Source organism: Bacillus rossius, chromosome 14, assembly GCF_032445375.1.
Source record: "Bacillus rossius redtenbacheri isolate Brsri chromosome 14, Brsri_v3, whole genome shotgun sequence".
NCBI classification, from domain to species: domain Eukaryota; kingdom Metazoa; phylum Arthropoda; class Insecta; order Phasmatodea; family Bacillidae; genus Bacillus; species Bacillus rossius.
This window is the reverse complement of record NC_086341.1, coordinates 2071442-2097753: the sequence shown is the minus strand read 5'-3', so window position 1 is coordinate 2097753 and position 26312 is coordinate 2071442. Positions and strand designations below refer to the sequence as shown.

The window sequence follows — 26312 nt, the reverse complement described above, 5'->3', positions numbered from 1 at the left end:
ATATCTGTAGGATATTTGGCGTAGCAAGTGGTTGTCAAACGTCCTCTGGAATGCATTGAAATCAGTTTCTAGTCTCATACAGGGCACAGTTTATTAAAAATAATTGCTTTTTCGTTACCTAACAGGGATAGGGGTTAGACACGTTCTGGGGTATTGCCTGTGAGTTAGGTTAAAGTCGTATCCCAACAAGGTTGTGCTTGTTCGCTGCCTTACCCAGATGTCTAGGAATACCACAACTAGACTACCTTTGGTGTGTTCGTGTCAGTGAGGCAAGATGATAAGGTCAATGTTCGCCAGTGTTTCTATGTTGATATCACCTATAAGCGCAACTAGCGTGCAGTCTTGTCGTCGTGCATAGGCCGGCTCTGAGATTTGAGCGGTGACCTAAACATTGTATGTCGGAGAAATTAAGATCAAGTTTTAATGCAAGTCCTTTGAGTGCTAACAATTGTATCTACTCTGGTTTCGTGACTAAAATGAATCAAGAAATACACATTTTAACCATTTTCACACAGTTGTAAAAACAAAATACGGAAACAAGCTACTCATCAGCCCTTAGCATAACGTATTCTTAAATGCGTTTTGTAAGCATACACCAATTTGATGTGCCAAGCAGTGTTTTTAAATCGCGTGGTTTTTTCTGATGCTCTGCACCCCGCATGTGTCAAGAGTAGGCGGGGCCTCAGATGGGGTGAAGCGGAGTAGCGAGTGATGTCAGTGCTTGCGAGTTCTGGAACAGAATTGCAGACGAAGCTTACCATCCAGAGAAGCAGTCATCGACACGACAGTTGCTGCTGTGGACAAGTAAGTGCCAAATGTCTGTTAAATGTGTATCCAAATGTGTGTTCTAGATAATAAATGTGTATCCAATGTGTGTCCTAGGTGACAAATGTGTTTACAAATGTATGCCCATATGTGTGTCCTAGATGACGAGTGTGTGTTCTTTTTTTCAATGTATGTCTGAATGTGTGTCAAAATTTGTGGTATTTTTCTTGGGAGTGTGTCCAATGTGTGTCCTTTTCGTTGAATTTGTGTCCAATGTGTGTACTTGTTGAATGTGTGTCCAAATGTGTGGTCCTTTTGTTGAAAGTGTGTCCAGTTTGTGTTCGTTTTGTTTAATACGTGTCCTTTTCTGGCGAGACATTCCCCACGCCATAAAGAAACACGAGGTGTGTGAATAGTTCGCCAATAGTTTGGCAGCGGCTGTAAAGATTAATAGTACTTAGGTTGGTGGCCATGAACTACATGATTCTCTAATGGTACCCAACTGGTTGATAAACTGTGCAGGCATAAAGTATTTATTACGAGTAATTCTAAATACAGAGTTCACAGCCCCTGTAGTCAGCGGCAGCCATGGACTTTACAGTGCCCTGGGACACATACTTCTGCAGGGCCAAACCAATTTGGAGAGGAATCTTATCGATATGCCCCAGAGAAAAAGGAGCCTTCCCCAGGAGACTTTGAAAGATAAACCTTTCTAAACAACGTTATTAAGCCAACCAGCGTCATATCCGGGGAGGGGGGGGGGGGGGGTCCATGGTGTTCGGACCCCTCCCTTCCAGAATTAAAAAATAGCTAAGTTAGAATAACACAGTTGTAACAACCTAGCTACATAAGGTTACAGAGACATTATTTTGGGAAGATTTTTTTAATCCTTAGGGGGCTATAGTAATCTACATAATATTCCCATTATAGCCTGACATGCCTCACATAAATAAAAGCAGCAGGAATTGTGTTTCCAAGTAGTCTATATTTAATTCTGGTTTGCACACATGTTTTTGTAAGCAATTTTTTTCATACAAACTTGATCTGAGTGTTTCATGTATTTTGTAATATGTATTTACTACTTTTTTAAACAAATTATTCAATTAATTGACTTAAAAACAAATAATTAAATAATAACCATAATATAAAAGGTTGAGCTTTCTTTTCTCAAGCCAAAGCATTGCTTAAATAATTGTGAGCAAATGTTGGAGTTGTAAGTCCATTACTCCCCGGGATTATGGTGTGACAGTCAATTTTCTTTTCAGATTAAATTATAAGAAAACTTACTCATAAAAAAATTATGTAATGGTCAAACCAGACCCCTTCCTTCTCAAAATCCTGGCCACAGCCCTGCTGAAACTTAAATTCGACCATGCTTTTACTAATTTATCTTAAGAAATGATATTCTTTCCTGGTTAATTGTACTCGGGTTGGTTTTATAAGTGCTAACGATGAAACACTGGTTTTATCGAGGTTAAGAATATTTCTAATATGTGATCACGAATTCTCACAATCGTACGGTAGGTATTGATCAGCATGGTAAAGTACGTGCTAACAACAGTTAGTCTTCATCGTTTACATTAATGTTTATATATATACATGTATATATACATGTATATATGCATATATGTATATATAGATATATATAGACAAGGAAAATGGAAATGAAAATGGCCTGATCCTTTAGTCGCCCCTGCTTGTAGTGGTTTAATTGTAATGAATACGACATGTTACCTAATTGCTATTTAAAAATTTATATTAAACTGTGGAGTAGTAAACATGACATTTTAAATGTATGTTTTGATTATTGTTTAGGGTGTATTAAATAGCGCAATACCAAATCCCTTGACCGAATCCCGGAAAAATTTGCAGTCCTTTTAAATTATCAATAAGTGTGGCACTCTGACGTCGTGTGTACCAGCAAGGAACAAGTCAAAACCATAACCGAGAACCTTCATAGATTAAAAACTCACCACGTAGAACTTTGACAAGTTGGAAACACACAACCTAGAAAGCCAGAACAGCCTAATTCTATCTTGTGTGTTTCTAAGTCATTAGGGCACCCTGTTTTGGCAATAGCTGCTGAACATGTTTGGCTTGGATTGAAATTATTCCATGGACCTTTGTGGGGCCTTGGGCCATTTACTTTTATGGGGGCAAAATATTTTGAAGAGGAGACTTAACGGGAATGTGGAAGGGGTGTTGGAAGTACGGAATATCGCCTAGGACCTCCCCCAAAAATTTTGAAAAAAAAAAACTCTTTCAAACAACCTTTTTAAGAAAATCTAAAACTTCAGTTTCAGTGATGTTTTTACTGAAATTTTCTTTAAAATTTTGACATTTTTTCCCTAATTATTTATTTCCGGTTAGGTTTATGAGTTATTACGATCACATTATGGGTAAAAGTCGCGTCATTATAGGAGACAGTAAAATATTTGAAATTTTTTTCTAAATGTTGTTATGAATTGAAATAGGTATTGTTCAGCACTTTAAATTATATGTGCTAATAACAATTTAATTGTTTTGTTCCCATTGATGTCCAGATTTTTAACAGTATGATAGAAAAAACCAAGGCATGGAGCCCCAATAGTAGCGGGCCTCTGGGCTAGCCCATCCCTGAAGCCGCACCTACTGTAATACCTTAAAAAATTACAATGTGACGAATAGCTTGATTTTATGCTGTAAGACAACACTCGTCTAGCACGGGGACATGACACTTCTGGTGAACTTGGCAGTAACTGTAGTGTGTGCCTGTGCTATGGTAACAAGGGGTGTTGGCAGGAGACATTTTCTTGCATGAACATTAGCTTCTTCTAACGCGTGGTATCCTGTTGATTGGTCAGAAATGATTCAATTCATGGTGTTACTCTTTTTGATGTGTAACATCTTGGCTATCGGAATACGGTATTTTGGCAGGAGTGATTCCGTGATTGGAACGGAAGTCCCATGGAACAGTCCTGCCAACTGTGGTGGATGGCGCGAAACAAAGTTCACGAAGCCAAAGGTAAACTTGAAAACAATAACTCTTCAATGAATTTTAGCAATATGGGCAGTATTTTTGTAATTGTCGAAAATTTGTGTCCAAAGCCGGGGTTTAGTATTTTTTCAAGTCTTTTTTCGCTTTTACCGGAACCATATCATTATACAGTTTAACATTTTGCTGTGCAAATTCAATTGAATGATTCAATATTCGACGTAGCTGCTCCGGCAGAGTATTCTAGCGGCGGGTGTGGAAAATACTTGTGATTCGCGTAGAGAAATGTATTTGAAAACACAATTAGTGTTATATTCATCATGCTTGGCATTGTTTTAAACAATTCTACATTCAATTATGTGTCCAAGTTTCGTGTTAAAAGTGCATTTGTATTATGAGAGAACACATGAATTTGCTCATTGCCGAGGTTAGATTTTACACATCTCTTGCAAGTACCGACACTCGTGTTTTTTTTTTAAATCGAGGCAAAACCACTAGTGGAGGAGTTAGTTGGTTCTAAAAATAATAGTCCCATTTGAAAGCAGGGTTTTCTGGAGAGACACACGTGATGCTCCGTACGTGCGGACTTGAGTTCGCCTTATCTTATCAGCGGTAACAACAAATGTACATATGTCGGAGTGTGCCTCGGGAACTCGCCCGAAGCAGAGCAGCACAGGAGCTGTCGAAACGTGTGGTTACTTGTCATCCTTCCGTGTTCGTCAGCCTAGATCCTGCTGCTGGTTGCCACTCGAGGCAGTGACTTCTTCGACTAACACAACTCGGGGGGCAACATTAAAGGTATGCGGTCCTGAGATACAACTGTATTAGATTCAGCTTTATTTTTACAAATTAGACTGGTAGTTTGATTTGCGAAGATTGAATCAAAGTTGGTAAGGGTTGTCACTCTCACAAATTTGGAAAAACACTTGTGTGGCTATCTTGGGTTTGGACTAGTGTTTGTGTACCCGTTGAAAAAATTATTCCACATTTTATTTACAGCTCAGATTTTAGGTATATCATAGTTTATTATGTCTGGATGGGGCACTGAGAATTGCTGGTGCCAACACTATACTCGGAATCAGTGTTACAAACTGAGAACTGTGGAAAAAATGTTCTATACATTGCAGTGGGATAATTTCTTTACCTATTAAAATTAAACTAATAACAATATCTATATTGTTTTATATAATCGGAAATTATAAATAATATAATTTTTGTCTACATATAGATTTTCTGCACTTGTACGTTATCTAATAATTCTAGTCATATTAAGATGGAATCATTGTCATCATTATCCGAATGTATGTATAATGAACTAATGAAGCAGGATTATTATATATGATACTGTCAAGCGTAGGAGGAACAGGTCCGGAAATGATGGTACAGTAAATTAATTTTGTTTTATTTATTAGCTAATATTTACAATATCGATTAAATTACTATAATTTAAATTTACAATTTTTTTTTTCTAAAATATGATAGGTTTTTTATACAATGTTATGATTATAGAAACTATCCATTATCATTGGTAAATTCAAAACTGATAGGAAAAATTTGTGTTACAACTTTTTAATATTGTTACGATCGCGCTTGGCTGCAGTGCTTGGCGCCGCCGCACTCGTTCGGCCTGTCCGCACCCCCTTCCACCCGCTTCCTCTTCCTGGTATCTCGTGTCATACCATCTCGCGACATCCTGACCTTCGCAGCGCGCACCTGCCTCAGATCGAGTTACGTAAAAGAGGCCGCACTGCGGCGTAGAAGGACTCAGACATGTTTATCGGCGCGTTTTGTGGGAACCCGATGCTTGTTGCGTTTATCGGCGTTTTTTGAGCAGCCGCCGCGTCCTTCGGCAGGACTCACGACGCGTTTCTGGGATTTTCGACGGCGAAGGTCGCGCGATATCTCGGAGACATTCCCGATTGTTCTGGACGGGAACCCAAGGGCTATATAAGGAGGTTGGGCCGACCTTCAAGAGAGTCAGTCAGTCTGAGTGGGGAGTTCTCCCGCGGCAGAGTTTCCGGGCGATAGTGCCGCGGGTGCGGCAGAGAGGCGAAGTCCTTGGACGAAGGTTCCAGGGCAGGGAGTGAGAGAGTTCAGTGGAGTCGGGAGTTTTCCCGTGGTGGAGTTTCCGGGCGATAGAGTCGCGGGCGCGGCGGAGTCCCGAGTGAAGTTGCGAGCGAGGAGTCGAGCAGATCCTCGGCGAAGGGCAAGTGCGTCGGTGGCAGCGGAGTGTGGCTACAGAGTCCCGCGGTGGAGACCCACGAGGGGTGCTGCGGCGAGAGTTGCGCCAGAGGTGCGGCCCAGCGAGGTGTGTGGAACGAGTGACTGGGGAATTGTCATTTCTTTAAGTGTAATTAATTATTTGCCAATTTAGAAGATTATTTGTAAGTGACAAGTAGTGGTAATAAATAAAACTGTGTGTGCGATAAAAATCTTTAATTGGGCTATCCTTTACAAACCCGCAGGTAAATCGTAACAATATGTATAGTATCGCTGCCACAGTTTGCATAGTTTACATTGAGTGCGCGAGTTTAAATCCTGGCGGTATAACATGTCAATGAATCAGCATTGTACGGAATATTTGCTTGTAAAACTGAAGTCAAGTCACGTGAGTTAAATTATCGTGTTTCTCCTCTGCGCAGACGATGCCCGCCGAACCGCCCACGGACCTGACCAAGGAAGACCTGGAGGAGATGCTGCAGTGCGGGGTGGAGAGCTTCACCACCTCACCGCTGACCACCGCCGGCGAGAACTTCGGCAGCCTCCTGCTGCGGGTGGACGCCACTCTGCTGCCGGACCACCGCCAGGTGTCCCTCGCGGCCAAGCTCGTCGTGACCAAGAACCTGATGGGCAGGGTGCCTCCATTCAGGGACTTCATGCGCAAGGAGATGGACATGTACACCCGGCTGCGGCCGGCGATCCTCGCCGTGCAGGAGGAGCACGGGATCCCACGGGAACTGCTCCTGGACGTGATCCCCCGGTGCCACGGCGCCCGGACCAGGCGCGGAGGGGGCCTCGAGCCGCCGGTGGACGAGACCGCCGCCATACTCATGGAGAACCTGGGGGCCTCCGGGTACCGGCTGGCGGACCGCATCGAGGGCATGGACCTGGAGCACGCGGAGTGCGTGGTGAAGCACCTGGCGCGCTTCCAGGCCATGTTCGTGGTCTTCAAGCTTAAGAAACCGCACTTCTTCAAGAGCGCCGTGCTGCCCACTGCATCTCAGATCGTGCACGAGGGACCCCCCCAATCACCTTCGCACCAGCCGGATCCCGAAACATCAAAGCTGAATTGTGTCCTGTGTGTTCCCGCTGTGGTCGAGCATGCTGACAGAATAAAGATTGCTCTGAAGAAAGGCAGAAGTTTGTTCATGCAGAAAAGTCGTCCGGAACCCGCGGAGCCCTTCGCGACTGTCGTCCACAACGACTTCTGGACCAACAATGTGATGTTTTCGTACGGCGAAGGTGACGAGGGGAAAATAAGCAGCTTGAAGCTTCTCGACTTCCAGATGACAAATTACGGTTCCCCGGTCACTGACCTGATATTCTTCCTGTACTCCAGCACTTCTCTCGATGTGACGAGGGAAGACCGCGACAGGTTGATTAAGCTCTACCACCAAGAGTTCACCGGTTGGCTGGAACTGTTCGGCTGCGACACAAAACCATTCGGCTACGAGACTTTCATGAAGGAGGTTGAAGCTGTTGCTCCTTTTCAGTTTGATCGTACTTTTAGCATGCTTAGAATATTCTGTATGTCAAAAAGTAATCCACCTGATATCAACAACCCTGCTGCTTTCCACAGAATGAAAACTGACAACACAGGCTTAGGGGAACAATACTTTAAGAAGATAGAAAGAATTGTGGTAGAATTTGTAGATAGAGGATGGATATAGTTGATAATCATTGGTTTTAATAATTGTTTATTATATATTTACTTTTCAAGAATAACTCATACATTCTATATTTACTGTGTAGTGTTTAATTACATTCATGTAGGACCTACACTGTTTTATATAACATTCAAGCAGAACTTTACAAGAAATGTTCATTTACAAGTTTCAGTTCACAAGATTTTTTGTTAAACGTTTATGAAATAAAGGTTAATGTCCTTTAATTTGGCATTGATTATATCATTTAGACATCGCTTGATGCTCTGATACAGGTGGCATGAGACCAATGATGGGCACATTTGGATTCGTAAATACGAATGTATTCGCAAAAATATTTTTTTATGAATACGAATATGAATATTTTGTATTTACAAGTGTGAATACGAATATATTCGTATTTGCAATTGGGAATTGAATACATTTGTATTTGCAGGCGGGAATACTGAATATATTTGTATTTGCTGGTGGGAATATGCATACATGAATAAAAAAAATTTATATACGCACATATGTACTGAGGGCGTACGGTGTTATGGAGAAATTATGAGTACTAAATAGTGGGCGCCACCACGTGAGTGGGCACGTGGACCCGGCGAGAGACTCTGACCCAGGGCGTTACGTGGCCCGTGTGCGGCGACATATTTGGCCCTCTAGATATTAAATGCGCCGCTCTCGACCCTACCTAAGCCCGCTCGCAGCCTCGGGCACGCTTCTACCACGCAGTGGGCTCTCAGGGCGTCCCACACGCCGCCGACCAGGTTGGGGTCCCACGTGGTCCCCTGAACACAAAGACACATAACACAGTTAAATGGTTTATTGTACTCACGATTTATTTCCGTACACGTTCCTTCACTGGTATAACTGAGAAAACGCCCGAGGCACGAATCGGCTTAGAGGAGGCTGACCACGCACGTGGTCGCCTCAAAGCAGCGACACGACCGCCCTCGGCTGGCGGGAGAGAACGACTGGGGTGAGATCATGGTTTGCAGGTGGCAACATGGCGCCCTTCGCGCCGAACACAATTACCGTCATAACACTCTGCGATTCCGTGCCCCGGCGAAAGTTAAGTAAATAATAGATTACATTAATAATTATATAAAAATTACTGGGAATTTAAAATACATAAATGTTTACGTAGTTATTAAGAATTATTCTAAAACATTTCTACCCTCGTCCAAGTCCGTGCCTATTCGGGTCCGCCCGGGCAACGTCTATAGTTTTATAATTAATTGTAATATTTAAACTGGAGAAACACATGATTACACTGCAACAAGACACTGGGGCCAAAGAATAAAAGAAAAAGGGTTACAATATTAATTAGCATACTTAGGGGGTGCGGCGCACTGCATCTAAGCGCCCTCTTGCTGGGCTGGAAACACACGCACACACGCACGCACGAGCGGGAGGTTTGACTAGAGATGGTGGTTGGGCGGTGTCATATCGGGCTCAAAGGGGCCGCAGGCCCGGACGACGTCAGTACAAATATTCAAATTTGCATATTTGTGTTTGCATATTCATATTCACTTATCAGTGAATATGCACATTTATCATTTATCACCTTCATAAATATTTGAACTATTGTTTCACCAATAAGATATCAAAATAAAATTATATATATCTGCAATGTTGGTTTGTTTAGAAATAACTGTCATCAATTACTTCTGTCATATAAGTAATTACTAAGTGTTATTTACTTTGAATTTTAAAAATTAAAGTGTGTGATGAAATTAAGTTGTTTGTAAAATAGAAGGGTTTACTATGCAGTTTTTTGGTATGGAAGTCTAGAATCCACACACATTACAATTGGAGCCAGTTTTTTTTTTTTTTTTTTTTTTTTTTTTTTTTTTGGGCAGACTTGTGATGCAGGATTGTTGAAGTTTAGCTGTAGTTGGAATTTCTAGAGAAATCGTAGAATTGTAAAATGTTCAAGGTCCATTAGTTTCCTTAAATACCATTTTTGTATAGGAGGTGAAGTACAAAAGGGAGTAATTCCTGCAAAACAATTACATTTATAAAATGCAAAAAAAAAAACCTTCCATCCTAACTACGTGTAAGTGAATCATGTAAAATAAAATTGTAAGTTGAGCACACAAAAGACAGAAGTGAAACGTTTTGTTTATTAGGTATAGTTAGAGATAAATTATTAGTATATTTTTATTGAACAAGTGATAATAATTGAGAACAGTAAGGTTGTGGGTATAGTGTCGCGTATCCAAGCGAGACTGATGTCGGGGGGGGGGGGGGGGGGGGATCCACACATAGCTTAGAAAGTCACAACTTAGAACAGTCATATCTTAGAATTCTTGAATGAAACCACAACTTGGAACTGTCATAAGTTAGAATGATCATAACGTAGAAACATAACTTAGAACTATCATAACTTGGAACTCTCATAACTTAGAAACCGGGTCTTATATTCATAACTTATAGCTATCATAGCTTAGAAAAAACACATTAGAAACACATGATTTAGAACCATGACTTAGAATCATAACTTAGAAACACACCCTAGAACGAACACAATTTAGAAACATCTTAGAAACATGAAACTTAGAAAGTCGTAAATTAGAACTGTCATAAATTAGAAAATACTATCTTGTGTGTTTGAGTTATGTTTTTCCAAGTTACGACATCGCCCCATGTCGGGGCACCAGGTAACAGACACCGCTTCTGCGAGATGGGAGCCCAGCGAGTGGTTCGTGGCGAGCTCTGGTAGGGCATAAAGTGACTATTCGGGGAGGTCAACAACTCTGTCCTCCGACTAAAGATTCGGGGCGCTTACAAAACCAGAGTACTGTTGGCATGTTCGTGAGGGTCCGCGGTGGTTTGCCTGTCGGGTCCCTCCCGTGCCCAGCGGAGTTGAAACCAGGGTTGTTCGCAAGCGAGAAACATGGCGGACGTCACCACTAAACGGTCGGTTCTCTCAGGATGCTCCTGTGTCTCCCATGATGCATTCCATCGCTGCCCCAGCTAACTCAACGTCAACTCATCCGCCTGCAAAGGCGTCGTCAGGCTATATTTCTAGGATTTTCTGTATAAGGCCAACTTCTTAAAGCGAACCGTCACCTAGGAGTAATTATTATTTCTCTCTCGCGGCCGAAACGTCCTTCCAACCCGAAATTTTGATCCTTCCCCTCCACGAGCACAGGGTGTCGTGAGAAAAGTGGTCGTTCGTCTCCAACGAAGCGTGAGCCTAAATGTAGACGATGAACGTTACTCTCTGTTTCATGCGAACACGTGTCATCTGAACAGATCTGTTAGATACAATCTCTTTCAGAAGTCACGTGATCAGAAGTGACGTCGCTTTCCGTTATCGCACGTCCAAGGTCTGTTCTTGGCTTCTGAGTGAGACAAAGGTGTTTACTTAATCTTGCTGCTGGTTGCTGTTCGTCTCTCTCTTGAAAAAAAAGTAAATACGGATATGTGCATCACTGCCGAGTTTAACTGCGCCCAAGAAACACGACACCATTCGGCAGCTACTGTTGGGCAAAGTCTCCGAGAAAATTAACTTAATGTCAACATGCATATTTAGCTACAACCTAACCAAAGACTGACGACACCAAATTTAAGAGACCTGCCTTGTCAGGGGTGTACTTGTGTTAGTTTGGTGGGATAAGTGTGATGATCGCTAGTGTTTCTTAGTGTGGTGTCGCCTCTAAGTGCAAGGTTGTGTACTAGCGCGCAGTCTTCTCGTCGTGCATAGGACAACTATGAGATTTGAGCGGTGACCATAAAAATTTTTTTTTGCTGTGAAATGAAGATAAAGATGAAACTCAAATCCCCTTTTTTTGCTTTAAGAATATGTACCGGGAGTTTCGTACCAAAATATTCTGCGAACAGCTGTTTTAAGCCAATTGTTACTCTCCGAAACACAGGATTTAAAATCAAAATCCAGAAACAGAACCACTATTCTGATGCCGATCTCAACAATTTTTTTTTAATGCTTCTCGTAAACAGACACCACTTGGATATCTTGAACGATTTCCAAATTGCGCGGTTTCTTCTGAAACTCTGCATACTACATGTTTGTACACAGGTAGGCGGGGGCTCTTAAATATCGGTAATATCGCCATGTTGATTTGTTTTTATTTTTCTAAATGCTGCTATTTAACGGCTGTTTCTGAAATTTTAACACTGCAACGTCCTTGCAGTTATTGTTCTGTCCCTAATAATTTCAACAGATGTTCACGACATTTATTTAGCTGTCAAAAATAATATAATCACTTGAAATAACATTACCATTTTCTATGGTTGCTGTTGTTATAAATATTTAAATGAAATTCTGAGCATTTTTTAATTATTACCATGCAGTTTTGCTTGTTTTGGTTTTGTGTGTAATTGACCCCCTGAAACCTTAAATCTGCCCTAGGTATTTTAAATAGAGCTGCCATGCTGTTGAGTAGCACCCTCACAAAACGCTAGCTATGACATAACAGACCAGACCATCGCATTATCTTTTCCCGACAGCAGGATCGCGATAAGTGTGTGACGAACTCGATCACGCACGGTTGAGTGTTTGTCCCAAGGAGCCATTGTGCTTGACGTGACAAAGCAAAGTTGAGCAATAACTCTTCTTGTTTTGTGCTGATTGTTCTGTGCTGATTGCGAGTCGGCCGTCATCGAACTGATACACGGCTGATTAAGTGATTACATTCGGGACGGTATCTTGGCTCCTTGAAACAGTCGTCAGAGGTGTTCAGAGTGCAATAGTATTGTCGCAGTTGCCAAACTCAGCTGACTACCTCAGCCTGATTCAAGTGAAATATTCAGGCTGTGGAAATAAATAAAGGTGTGTATCATTAATGTAGACGAGCATACAAATAGAACATTTTCTGAATTAATTACTTCTATTTTCGTGAATAAGTACATATTCTAATCACATACTGCACGATTAAGAAAGTAGATCTGTTTCATTCAGTATACAAAAAATTCTAAACAAGCTAATGAGAATATAGAACTAGTTTAGTGTAAGAAAAAATTGCGCAACATAGACCTACTTAAATTCCACAAATTATTGGTGCTTGTGTAGTCATACACACGTATTTATATAAAGGTTGATGTAATTTAACAGTGGAAGAAATTGAAAATAAAAATTCTATTTAAAAAAAATCACGTGTGTATCATCTCAATATACACTATTTATTGTTTTTGGAAGGAAATGTTGATAAATTAAGATGAAATTTAAATTGGCACATGGATATTCTTGGATACGAACATTCTGATAGCTTGATAAGTGTCAGTAGCGATACTCTAGCAACTCTGAAAAACCAAAAACCAAAATATCATTAAAATATTTATTTTTGAATGTACTGTCAAAAAAGGGTAGTGTTGCGAGGAGTTCGTTTCATTCTAACATGCTGGTGTACTAGGCGGTGCAATAGGTGGTGTACTAGGTGGTGGACTTGTACTAGTGTGGACAGTCGCCATGCTACGATGGTTTTACACTTTCATCACGTGCAATTTTAAATTATTTTATGTAGTAAAATTATGTATTTTTGATTTATTATCTTAGGCAGTCCAGCTTTTGTAATTTTTTTTATTGTTGTTTAGGTTGTAAAGGGCAGCCTTAATCTCGTTGGTTTGTAGGTAACTTAGTGTTTTATTTATAAAAAATAAAATACAATAGGAAAGTTTGGTACCGATGGAGTTCTGAACCTTCGCATGGCTGTGGCTAGGCGGAGGTTCAGATTGTTTCACGGCCCCGCCACGGGAGTGCGACAGTGGCAGGTGACTGTCGATGGACGGGGAAGGAGTGCCGCGACGGTTAATGGAACGTGCTGCCATCTACGAGACCAGCGGCGACGCCACTTGTACAATCAATGCAGCTGATACTGACAGAGCAGTGTGTGCTCACACTGGCATTTACTCTCTATTTCCACCGCATCGATTAAATTCCATAAACATGGATATTTTCGTAATCCCTCAATTAACTTTTTCGTCGAACATGACAATTTAAAGCTCGATACTGAAATAAATTAAACTTCATAAAAGCGAACGCAGAAGTACAGCCCAATCCCATGTGAAAACAGATGGTTTATTTTATTTTATCTGCGCATCTCGAAGTCAGCGTCTTTTTAAAAATACAGCAGAGAAAAAAACACCTGGAGACATCGCCAACAAACCAAACACAGCGAACATGGAGAAGAAGGCTCTGTGTGGCCAGTGACACCTGAGATGCAGCTGCTTGCTCGCGTAGCGAACACTGCTCCCGGGAAGCCTAAGATGTACATCAAATTCTGTCCCTGCCTGAACACGCCCGAATATTCACCTTCGGCCAACCTCGGGTTTGTTTATATATATTTATATTTCTCTGTTTATTTTAATGTAGCTATACTAACCTAACTAACCGTCCCTAGTGTTTTAAAGTAGCTAACCTAACCGACCACTTTTAATATTTGAATTCATTTTTCCTGCGCAAAAATAAAACAAATCCCGAGGCTGGCCGAAGGAGAATATTCGGGCGTGTTCGGGCAGGGACAGAACTTGATGTGCATCTTAGGCTTCTCACATCTCCCTGTGTGGCCGTAGCTTGAGTCGGAACAGTTACGTGTGCAAGGGGAGTCTGGCGTCAGAAAGACGACGGGGAAGACGGGAGTGAGGCGAAGTTGTGCGAGACATACACTCGCAGTGTTGTCATCAGACGTACCCGAATTCTGGTACACGTACCCAAATACTTTGTCTGTACTCGGTACGCAAATGTACCCGAATTTAGGAAAAAGAAAAAATTATTAGTAAAAATATTTTGAAAAGTATTCACTTAGAATGGAAAACCAATTAGTCTTTCCCTTGGCCGTAAAGTACTGACATTAAACATCCCTGCCTTTTTGAATACACCCGCTGCTAAGGATCTCTGGATCTCTACTATTCCAAAGGATCTCTGGATCGCTGCTATTCCTAAGGATCTCTGGACAACCACAGATTCAATTTGCATCTAGTATCAAGTAAACACTAGGGTGGCGACATCAGGATCAGGGATATCTCTCGCTGAAAACAGTTGCGGATGCACTATTAAAACAACACAATAATTTTATACCAATCTTTAACCTGAAAATACAATTTTTCATGTGTGGCTAGAATAGTAGTATTAAAAGTTTATATTATTTCCTTACCCTCTCCCCTCCTATCACAAACGAAGCATTTTAAAATCTCACGCACGGACCTTAGCAGCAAAGCCAATATTGCTGCATATTAAACTATAAAATTGTATGTGGTAACTCTATCATGTGATTAATTTAACAGTCTTACAGTGTATATGATATTTTTATTAAAGAATAACAATGTTTCGTTGTCATTTTTTTTGTTCATGTTCTTGAATGATACCTGAACTGAGGCCTTATTGTACCCGAAAGTACCCGAATGCAGAGGCGAGTGTACCCGGATTGTTTGTGCCACGGCTGGCAACACTGGGTCACTCCCGGGCCACCGGTGGAGTGAGTCGCGCGCCCGCTCAGCGAGTGAGCGCTCGCCCAGCGAGTGAACCAGTCCTTATTATTACCCGGAGTGTGGTTTGGAAGATCGTGTTCAGTGATGGAAGCGTGGAAGCGGTGTCTGTAACCTCAGGGTGTGGTGTGCATCGACTGGCGAGGCAAGAGGCCTCGTGTGACTGCTGTTTGTTTGCCAGAACCATAAAGTGGGTAACGTACTTCATAACATCGTACTTCGAATGCGTCTGCAACAAAAAAGTGACGAACAGTCGGCGATTGATTCGCCAACCATAATAGAAACTCACTATATATAGGGCCTCATTATGCATGCTCCTCTTCAAACCCAGGGCTTCATTATGTATGGGCCTTAAACCCAGGGCTTTGATATGCATGGTCCTCAAACACAGTGCCTCGCTGTGCACGGAATTTCAATTCACTATTCTGCTTACTTATAAATAATTATACATGGATCAATTAGAAATATAGTTTTACTAATGAGTATATGGTTTTTGTGACTTTTGGGTATAAATTAATTTCGCCTTTTAGAAATCTTATTTAAAACAAAGTGGCTGAACTAAGTAATGAAGACATATTCGAGTGTAAGATTGTCAGCCCAGTTCAAAGTCATTACGAAAAAGGAGACGGCATTTATAATTCAATTCTCAGCTCGCTTGGTAGAGCAGCAGGAAGACTTTCGAACGTTGACTCTGATTGGCTAAAATAAATTATATTTAAGGACAATAACTTATTGACCATAAGTTGATTGCACCATTTAAACTAGCTTTGGCACCTGCATCAGCAGCACAGTGTTACTATACCAGAGGTTACCATCAACCAGCATATTTGTTGCACTCACACTCAAATTTGTTTAATATTTATCAAACACATTCACAGAACGATTTCTTTAACACTAAATTTCAAGATTGTGATTTGTGCAGGCGATGTCTGAAGAACCACTCCTGCCTCTCACCAAAGACGACCTAGAGGATTTGTTGCACAGCAAGGTGGACAGTTTCACCGTCTCCCCGCTGACTGCCCCTGGCGAGAACTACGGCAGCACCATGCTGCTGGTGGACATCACGCTGCCAGACCACGAGAAGATGTCCGCTATCGCCAAGATGGTCTCGGAGTTTCCTCACATGCGTGAAGTTTTCCGTTTCCGAGAGACAGTCCGCAAAGAGATCTACATGTACAGGCTGGTCCGACCGGAGTTCCTCGCCATCCAGAAGGAGCACAAGATACCGGAGGACTTGTTCCTGGACGTGATCCCCGAGTGCTACGGCGCGCGCACCAGCCGGGGCGGAGGCATCGACCAGCCGGTGGACGAGAGCTCCGTCATCCTGATGGAGAACCTCAAGGAGTCCGGGTACCGGCTCGCCGACCGCATAGTGGGCTTGGACCTGAAGCACCTGGAGTACGTGGTGACGCGGCTGGCGCGCTTCCATGCGACGGCCACCGTGCTGAAGCTGAAGAAGCCCGAGGTCTTCAGGGACACCGTGTTGAAAGCTGCCACCTACGTGAAGGGAGGACCTCCCTCTGAGGATGACAAACACCCTCCCTCACAAGCATTGGATAGCTTGTCACACCTCCCGGTGGTCCACCAGTATGTGCAGAGAATAAAGGAAGCAATTGAGAAAGGTCATGAAGCAATCCACAAGGGACCACCAGAACCAAGAGAGCCTTTTGCAACTTTCGTACACAAAGACTTCTGGGTCAACAATATGATGTTTTCATACGGTGGAAATAATGCCGAGAACATTACAGGCTTGAAGATTTTTGATTTCCAAATGCCTATATATGGTTCACCCGCATATGATCTCTTATTTTTGTTGTATGCTAGCAGATCTGTTGATGTGTCGAAAGAAGACTGCGACGACCTGATCAAGTTGTACCATCGTGAGTTCATTAAGTGGCTCGAGCTGTTTGCATGTGACACAGAACAGTTCAGTTATGAAAGTTTTTTGAAAGAAGTGGAAAGTGAATCTTCAGGTGTTTTCCCACATGCCTTTTTAATGTTGAGAATAATATGTTTGCCCGAGAGTAATGCGCCAGATCTTTCCAACAAGTTTGATCATGAAAATTTTTTTTCAGACAATAGTGGATTAGGTGATAACTACTTCATGAAAATAGAGAAACTCGTCAAAGAATTTGTGGAAAGTAAATGGATATGAACATCTAAAATTTTTAATTGTTATTTGTGTATAGTTTGTTTACATACTGAGAATACATTATTTTGAACGATTTTAATTGTGTGTAGAATTTGTGTTTTAATTTATACTCCTAATTGACATATTATCTCCAGTTCTTTGTTGATAAGTTATTTTTCCTTATTTGCCTGGTATTTAATATTTAGGTGGTCAGAAGTAGAATTTTGGGAATATTGGGTAAAGGGACACAATATTGGTTTACTGGTGTAAACTGGTTTATCTGTAACTAGACTGCTAATGCTCTTCATTTTAATTAGTTAGCGACCATGTTGTGCTCTGCAAATCACACCGACTAATACAGTGACAATAATTTACATCTCCATATTCTCTTGAAAACATGTTTACATTGTTTCAGATGAACATAGGGTGGTATTCCAAGACGTTTCAGTAAGGTAGCGAATATGCACTGCCTTGTTGGGCCACTGCCATACCCTAACTCTCGGGTCATATTCCAAAACGTGTCCTAACTGAACCCCTGTAAGGTATCAGATCGGCAGCAGTTTTAATAAACGAAGACTTGTGCGAGGCTATAAATAGTTGTACTTCGTGGAATCCATCGTAATTTTAGCTAATTTTTTAAAACTATGGAATTATAATGTGAAATAAAATATTTAATTTTGGTTGTAGAATAAACGACGAATTTTTGGCCTTATTTATGTTTGCTGTTTTTTAAGATATTAGGGGGGGAAATTGTAATCGTAAAAGTTCCGTTAATGTTCATTAAAAAGGAAAAAATATATATACAGTTATGGATCAAATCGGCAACAGATAGGACTCCAAAAATCAGTGCCCTAAAAATAAGGGACTGGCCGTGTCCTATCGTGCACTTGGAATATGGTTAGGGCACAGGTATTGCATATTGAACACCTAAACCCTTAATTTTGTGTCTTGGAACACGGCCCATATTGTTGCACAGTTAGTTAAAAATACATTGATATAATATTAGTATATTTTCAAACACATAATCATGTCAGTTAATTAGTTATAATATGTGAAGAAAAATAATTAACTTTCTTTGTTCCACATCCAAGTAAGAATTGAAATAACTTAGATAAAACACAATTTGCAAATCCAAGTAAAGTACTGTTACGGATTATACTTTCACTAACAGAAATATGTATTTTATGATTAATTTTTCAATAGTATAAGTAGCTCTATCCTGACTACTAACGAGAATATCCAGATTTCAATGTATTTAATGAGACTCATTACGTTACACTGACTAATACAGAACCTTTATTAATGATCAATACTTTCCAATATGAAAAACTTAAAACTTACTTTTGCTTACAACAATTCAAAAGTATTTTACTAAGATGAGCATGAATATGTCTTAAGGGGAGCGAGTACCTTTTTTGATTGAAAAAATCAAAATTTCGTGTATAACACTTGACATTTTGAAACATATATCTTGACCATAAATTTAATTGAATCATTGTGATGTTTACATTTTTTGATATACTGAAGACGAGAACCTTACAATGTTTTTTTTAATGTTATTATCGTATTTATCTCTGCATTATTTCTAATTCCTGTTACTAAGTTGGCAGCACACTTCTCAATATTTTCCTAGGTTGGCTACCCTTCAAAATATGGTTTCTTTTGTTTGGGTAAAAACTAATCCATTCATTGTTGTTTTTATTTGTGTTGGTATAACTCGTGAGTTTTATTTTATTTTAGAATATGTTGTGCTAACTGGTTAGTAGGACTACATTGTGCATTATTGTACCTGGTTACAATTATAGCAAGCAATCCAAAATGGACTTTCAGAAGTAATCAACATACAAAGGAACATATATCTAATATTAGGTGTTCAGCATCAACATATACAGGTTCTGTACAAATAAGTCCAAAGAAGTCTTTTAGTTCATAAAAACTGAATCATTCCAAACTTCCAAAAGATTTTGATGAAGACACTGGTGTGAATGTCAGTGTTGATTTAAAACTTATTTCTAGGTTAGTACCATCATCAGCAAAGTGTAAATTTTTTGGTAGTGAAAATAGCCCTGTGGTGACTCAATGAACAGTTCAAATGTGGTTTGGCTCATAGAACTGTATTAAAATGTAATATTTGTGACGAAAGTTGTCAAGGAATGAGTTCATAGTGCATTAGAAATACCTATGTATGAAATAAATGTTGCTGCAAGGTTGCTATGGTGTGCTTGACTTAAGTATGCAATGGTAAGCTTCAAATAAGTTTATATTAGGCTTGTATTATGATCACATCACCTAGTTTATCTTAAAGGTATGGTATTGTCAACAAGATTGAGCATTAACATGAGTGAATTAAGCTTAAAATTGGAAAGCTTGTAGAGAAGATCTGATTAAAGACACTTGGTGAAACTGATTCAAGTCAAATATGTAATTCAGGAAGCTCATATTTATTTATATCACTCTGGCAATGAGTATCTGACACATTTATTAACATTATATATATTCTTTTCCAGTGCAGGCGATGTCTGGAGAACCACTCCCTCCTCTCACCAAAGACGACCTGGAGGAGTTGTTGCACAGCAAGGTGGACAGCTTCACCGTCTCCCCACTGACCGCTCCTGGCGAGAACTACGGCAGCACCATGTTGCTGGTGGACATCATGCTGCCAGACCACAAGAAGATGTCCATAGTTGCCAAGATGGTCTCGGAGTTTCCTCAAATGCGTGAAATTTTCCGTTTCCAAGAGACAGTCCGCAAGGAGATCTACACGTACAGGCTGGTCCGACCGGAGTTCCTCGCCATCCAGAAGGAGCACAAGATACCGGAGGACTTGTTCCTGGACGTGATCCCCGAGTGCTACGGCGCGCGCACCAGCCGGGGCGGAGGCATCGACCAGCCGGTGGACGAGAGCTCCGTCATCCTGATGGAGAACCTCAAGGAGTCCGGGTACCGGCTCGCCGACCGCATGGTGGGCTTGGACCTGAAGCACCTGGAGTACGTGGTGACGCGGCTGGCGCGCTTCCACGCGACGGCCACCGTGCTGAAGCTGAAGAAGCCCGAGGTCTTCAGGGACACCGTGATGAAAGCTGCTGCTAAAATAGAGATGCGGCCACCACCACACAAGGACGGAGAGCGGCCTGGTCCACTGAAGATGTTGGATGCTATTTCACACCATCCTGGTATTAACCAGTACAAAGATAAAATAGAAGAAGTGTTTAAGGAAAACATTAAAAGTTTTGGGAAAGAGCCGGAGCCAAGGGAACCGTTCGCTACCATTATCCACAACGACTTCTGGACAAACAACATGATGTTTGCATACGATGGAAGTGAAGGTGAAAACATCAAGGGTTTGAAAATCTTTGATTTTCAAATGCCTACTTATGGTTCACCAGTAAAAGACCTGTTGTTTCTGTTGTACTCAAGCAGGGTTGTTGAAGTGACAAAGGAAGACTGTGATAGGTTGATTGAGTTGTATTATAGTGAGTTCATAAAGTGGCTCGAATTGTTTGGCGTGGATTCTAAACCATTTACGTATTCCCTTTTCTTGAAGGAGATAAACATGGAATCTGTTGAGTGTTTTATGCATTCTTTTTTCATGTTAAAGGTGTCGTCTATACCTGAAAGTAATGCACCTGACCTTTCTAACAGTTCTCATCATGACACAATGTTTTCAGACATAAGTGGTTTGGGAGATATTTACTTTACTAAAGTACAGAATTTCGCGAAAGAATTTATTGAAAGAAACTGGATATGAACGAGTATTACCTTGAAATTTTCAGTTGTGTTTTCTTAAATATTAATATTAGTATGTTTAGTGTTTGTCATATTATTTTCATATGTATATCACATTAACTTGTTTTGAAATATTTGTTTATTTAGAAATTAAAATAAAATATTATAAAATGAATTTTGCTTGTAAATTATTGTTGTGTTTGTACACTGTTCACTTGTTAGTAAATATGATGAGTTTCGTAATGTGATTCCATTCACTCATATTTGTAGAAAATAATTCCCATTTTCATTTGAAACTGTACACAATGAAAACTATTGAATTCACCTTAAATTTGGTACTAGATAAATTTTAGTCATGGGTGTTATTCATGTCAAAGTATTAATTGAAGAAATGGATGGTATCGATAACATAGCTATCCATATACCTATCTATATATCTATCAAAGTGAAATACCACTCTCTGACTCACTCAATACAAATTGCCTTGAAATTTGGTACGTATATTACATTTGAAACTTATACATCCGCAAAGAAGATTTTATACAAATCAGCTCCTAAGGGGAGGTTCAGTGCATTAAAGCTGAAATTTCCCATTGTTCTACTTACAACATTAATATATATATATATTAATTACTTCCCTTTGCAAGATTTAAAATCTCTGGCAACGCTGGCTACTTCAGTTAGTCCCTACTAATATTATAAATGTGAAAGTGTGTTTGTCTGTTTGTCCTGTCACTGTTTCATGTGGAATGCGGGATGCGGGATGCTCGCTCACGATCGCAAGAGAAGAAGGCTTCGCTAGACATCGCAAGGAGAAGGAAATTCGTTTTGAATGATAGTGTTTCTCAACTGTTTTGAGGCATTGTAATCGGTTCAGTAATGAATCGCTTTTGTTTGAATTTCACCTGCTTTAAATAATATTAGTTTTAATTCAGTAACAGGAATTCACTAATTTGAACGAAATCCTGAATAAAATTGCTTGTATCATTACAAAAAAATTACATGCAGGGATTGTTTTCTCAGGAATAATGAGCACACTGAGAAAACCATCAGAAGCTTGCCAGGAATGACCAGAAGCACTTGGAGAAAACCAACAAAATATTGACAGGAATAATCAGAAGCAGACAGAGCAAACCAACGCATGTTTTGCTAAATCAAGCTCATGAATTAAAACAAAAAAAAAAAATGAAAAAAGAGGATAGTTGTAGTACACGCCAGTGTCTTTGTGGAATGTGTACTCAGTTTTTGTCGAATGTGTTTCCAAATTTTCTTCCTTTTTTAAAGTTTTTTTGACTTGCATATTAATTTAAATTGTTCGTGTTTTGACTAGCATAGTATTCCAGTGGACATATAAGTGAGTCCCAGAGGATAGCACCTTCAGTTCATCTCTGACCGTTGTGCAGTGCGGATCGGCTCTCTTCAGTATGTTTCCTGATATTTAGTTGGTTTTCCAATGATGACCTTGATGGACGTTCTACCATCGACAGTGCAGACCTCGATGGCAGCGATGACAGTGGCGATGCAGATCCTGTTGGCATTGCCAACGACAATTACGCAGAACTCGATGGAAAGTGTACCATTGTCACCAACAACATTAGAGCAGACTTAAACAGGTATAATTTCACCAGCAGAAGAGACTTAAATGTCTGCAGTGCTGGCTGCAGAGGGAACCTTCGATGAATGACGTTTCGTCATCGAAGGAGACTTTAGTGGCTGCATCACCACTAGCATCAATGATGTCCACTAAAGGTACATCGGCATCTTTCCAGCATTGGTGTCATTACTGTGACAGGAATTTCTCGAACGGCGGTAATGTTCGACAACACGAGAAGAGAGAATGTTCGAGGAATCCATCTTGCAAGAAATTTAGCTGTGAGAAATGACACAAGCAGTTTGCAAGAAACGATAGCTTAAAAAGACGTGCCATAAGCTGCAAACAAAATTGCTTCTCCTGACAAACGATCGAGCTTGACATTGCAGGAGACTCAAGTTAGAGCTTTACTGAGTAAAGATACATAGAGGAACACACACAATCGATATTCATGTCACACCTGTGAGAAGAATTTTCCATATGCTCATGATGCATGGAGACATGAGAAAAAAGAATGCTCGCAGAACCCATCACGCTTGGCGTTTCGTTGTGATGAGTGTCGTGCATGGTTTACTCGTATTGACAATTTGAGACGACATGCGAAAAACTGCAAAGGTGGAGTACGCGCAATGCCTCTAGCATTAAAACAAATCTGCAGCAAGAAGCTTCAATATCTATCCAACATGAAACGCAACCTACGAATGTTCTCGGTGCGTTCAGACTAAATGAAAATGGATTCTACCTGGCGAAATCAGCAGTCTATGGAATGTTGAAATACTTTTATTTCCTGAACGACTCTCTTACGCCAAGAGCGTTTGTACCTTTCTAACTGATGCCAAGAAGGATATTGTTAATCAAAATGAAGAAGTATTGGAAAACGATCACTCTGGGAAGTATAATTTGTGGCTGGAATGTACTTATGGTAAACCTGGGCCATTTCAGGACCAGAAAAGAGCATTCAAGACGATGAATACTGCTCTCTACCTATCGCATGATATAATCGTGAAGAAGAAGAATAACAAGGAAAAGAAAGTGGATGGACACATTTAGCTATGTAAATAGATTGCAACTTAGAACAAGCAGACTGCACACTGAGGTAATTACATTTATTATCTGCTCATATCTTGTGTACTTGTAGAGTAGAATTTAAATAGTATTTTTTTTGTAATTTTATATGGTAATTTTTGTTAATTAAATTTTTACCTGCAATGATCTCTTTTTGCATCGAGCAAGGATCGAACCAAGTAGCGATATGAATCCAATAAATCATTACATTAATGATTTTTTTTTTAGAATTTTTCCCCTAATTTCTAGCTTAATTATTACAAATTTCCAAGATGGTGGTCACGACTGACAAGATGTCGGATGTTACGACAGTTGACTTATGGAGACTCTGCGACCTAGTGGGTAAAATTTAAAATAATATGTCGGTAGTGCACCCTAGCAAACAAAAACAAGATAGCGGATACAAGATGGCCACCATGATGTCATACTGTTTGGCATAATATCTGCCAATACAGATAAAGGTTCCGACACCATTATTATTTTTGCTGTCACCGGGTTCGAACCGAGAACTCCGTGATGCAAGTTAGTTTTTATTAACATTTAGATAAATTTTATGATTTTAATTTTTTCCCCCTATTTAAAGCATAAAAAAAATACGTTAACCCGAATCAGAAGTGGCAGTCACAGTTGCCAAAACCAAAATATGCGCAGAACGAAATAAAAGTTATCTATGTAAGGCATCTGAAAGGAAAGACTTAAAATATATGATAGACCAACATTTAATTACTGAGAGGCAAATTGATTCACAAAAAAATACCTGTTAATGTGCAAAGAGATTCATGTCCAACCATTCTATAGCCTGGTAAAATTTTTTTAGAAAAGCCAAAATCTTTTAACAACACACAGAGTACTTATATCTCATGTTTTATTACGGTAGTTATAACAGCCATATAAAACTGCGACAACCATCTATTAAATTTAAATAAGGAAACAGACAGCTGGTGTCTTTGAAAAACCTTAGTATTTAGTTGCATAATGTGCTGTTTTAAAAATAAGCTTTAATTTGTAAAATTGTATGATGTTAGGTTGGGAACTGGAAAATAAGGGGGGGGGGGGGGGAGGAGGCTAAAGATTATCTGTCCAGAGCGGCAGTTGCAAGATAGGTTCTATTGACTTGACAGTGCCCAAATCCTTCTCTGACGAGATAATGCGAAATACAGTCACTGTACAGCTGTTTAATGTTATCTTATCAGATGTGTGTCTGGTTGTTCATTGTGTTTCGTCTGTTCGTCCGGTGCAGAACTGTGTTGCAGTGTGGCTCCAGATCGTGTTGTCTTCGACAGGCGTGGATCTCCGAGGAAGCAGGGGTAAGCAGGCAGTTCGTTCAAGTCGGTTGTCTACAACGCAGGGAGCATGGGATGATACTGTCGGTCAAGGCGAGTCCAAACACGGACTTGCAACGCAGTCGGGGACTATGATCACAAGATGGTCATCACGTGCGTTTCGTTCAGGGAAAAAAAAACCCACACACAGTCATAAACCCGTCGGGGAATCAAACTTGCAACCTTTCAATGCAGAAAGTAGGCATCTGGAACAGTAGCGTAGCCAGGATTTGTGTATGGGGGGGGGGGGGGGGTTTAAGAAGCATGGTCCCCCCCCCCCTATTAAAGCGGAGGGTGGGGGGTCCTCCCCCGAAAAAATTTGGATTTTAATGTGTAAAATAGTGCTATTAGAGCATTTTCGGTACTTAACTTTAAATATTGTAATGATAAAAATATTATTAATTTTTTAATAAAAATATTATTAATTTTTTAATAAAAAAATTGTTTTGAGTGATGAAGTAAGAAATTAATTAAAGATATTTTAATCAATCCAAGTGCTTTTTCCACGTCCACTCAAAATCACAAATCATGCTAGAAGCTCGACAATACAAAAAAAAAAAAAAAAGAGGAATAAAAATGGTTTGGTTTCGGCAGAACTGGCCTATTCCTGGAAACAATTAGCTTTAGCTTGAAGAGTTACCCAGTCACCACCTGCTTATAATTACCACGCTGGTTAAATACAATAGGTGTAAGATATTTGAAAACTTGGGACCCGTCACGGCGTCACAACCTTATAGCTTCTGCTCGCGACAGAGGTAGGGGAAGGGAAGGAGAATCGGTAGGGCTCGCTTACTCTTCCCCTCCAGTGCAGTGGCCGGTGATAGCAGTAAGACACCCAGGCTTTTAGCTAACCTGCTTTCAGAACCCCGTAAACCCCCCCCCCCCCCCCCCTCCTGGCTACGCCCCTGATATGGAACACTGAACCAAACGGCAAAAATTGCTAGTTAGTATGTCTGAATCCTTGGTAAATAGAGATAAGTTTTTTTATTCATAGTTTTAGTTCCAGATTAAATATGCACGTTTTAAAAATTGGAGGAGTATGTAATATTGTTTTATGTGGATAGAAATTATTCAGCATTAAATTATTAATAAATATTACTAACATATGTAGCCTAAACTTGTTTCATATTTATCCTTTTTACTAAAAAAAATTACAACACTTTGTATCAACTGTGTGTTTATAATTTTTAATATGTATTCATATGGTTACATTAATGTTACTATACATATATTATTTTTACTCTTTTCAAAATGTTTTCCATCTATTTGGCTTTACAAATATTTTGAAATATCTTTTTTTTTTTGCATCTGTATTTAAATAATTTATTTTAGCTTGTTACAATTTTATCTTCTATCATTATCATATTACTGGGGTAAATCACTCACAACAAATTTGTGCAGGTATTCTTTT

General features: G+C 40.1%; 2 protein-coding genes across 15 annotated transcripts in view; both read left to right on the top strand.

The window, feature by feature from the left end:
* LOC134538964 (uncharacterized) overlaps positions 1 to 26312 on the top strand; it is a 38847-nt gene that overhangs the window by 9944 nt on the left and 2591 nt on the right. Inside the window, exons 1-3 of one of the 14 annotated variants that reach the window (XR_010076246.1) lie at positions 9884 to 12415; positions 15989 to 18916; positions 19705 to 19795. The exons of 1 other annotated variant lie outside the window; for it this stretch is intronic. Coding sequence is in view for 1 of the 13 variants with exons in the window: in XM_063380597.1 (XP_063236667.1) it covers positions 24820 to 24886 (67 nt within the window). In the remaining 12 variants the exon portion in view is untranslated. 12 more of the 14 variants (XR_010076244.1, XR_010076240.1, XR_010076238.1 and 9 more) reach the window with 12 other exon arrangements.
* Positions 4078 to 7850, top strand: LOC134538965 (uncharacterized). The gene is made up of 2 exons (XM_063380602.1): positions 4078 to 4537; positions 6382 to 7850. The coding sequence occupies exons 1-2, from the start codon at positions 4370 to 4372 to the stop codon at positions 7627 to 7629; spliced, it is 1416 nt and encodes a 471-aa protein (XP_063236672.1). The 5' UTR covers positions 4078 to 4369; the 3' UTR covers positions 7630 to 7850.

Coding starts and splice junctions, on each gene's coding strand:
- LOC134538965 (XM_063380602.1), top strand. CDS start 4,370: ATGTCGGAGTGTGCCTCGGGAACTCGCCCGAAGCAGAGCAGCACAGGA. Junction 4,538..6,381: donor CTCGGGGGGCAACATTAAAG/GTATGCGGTCCT, acceptor TCCTCTGCGCAG/ACGATGCCCGCCGAACCGCC.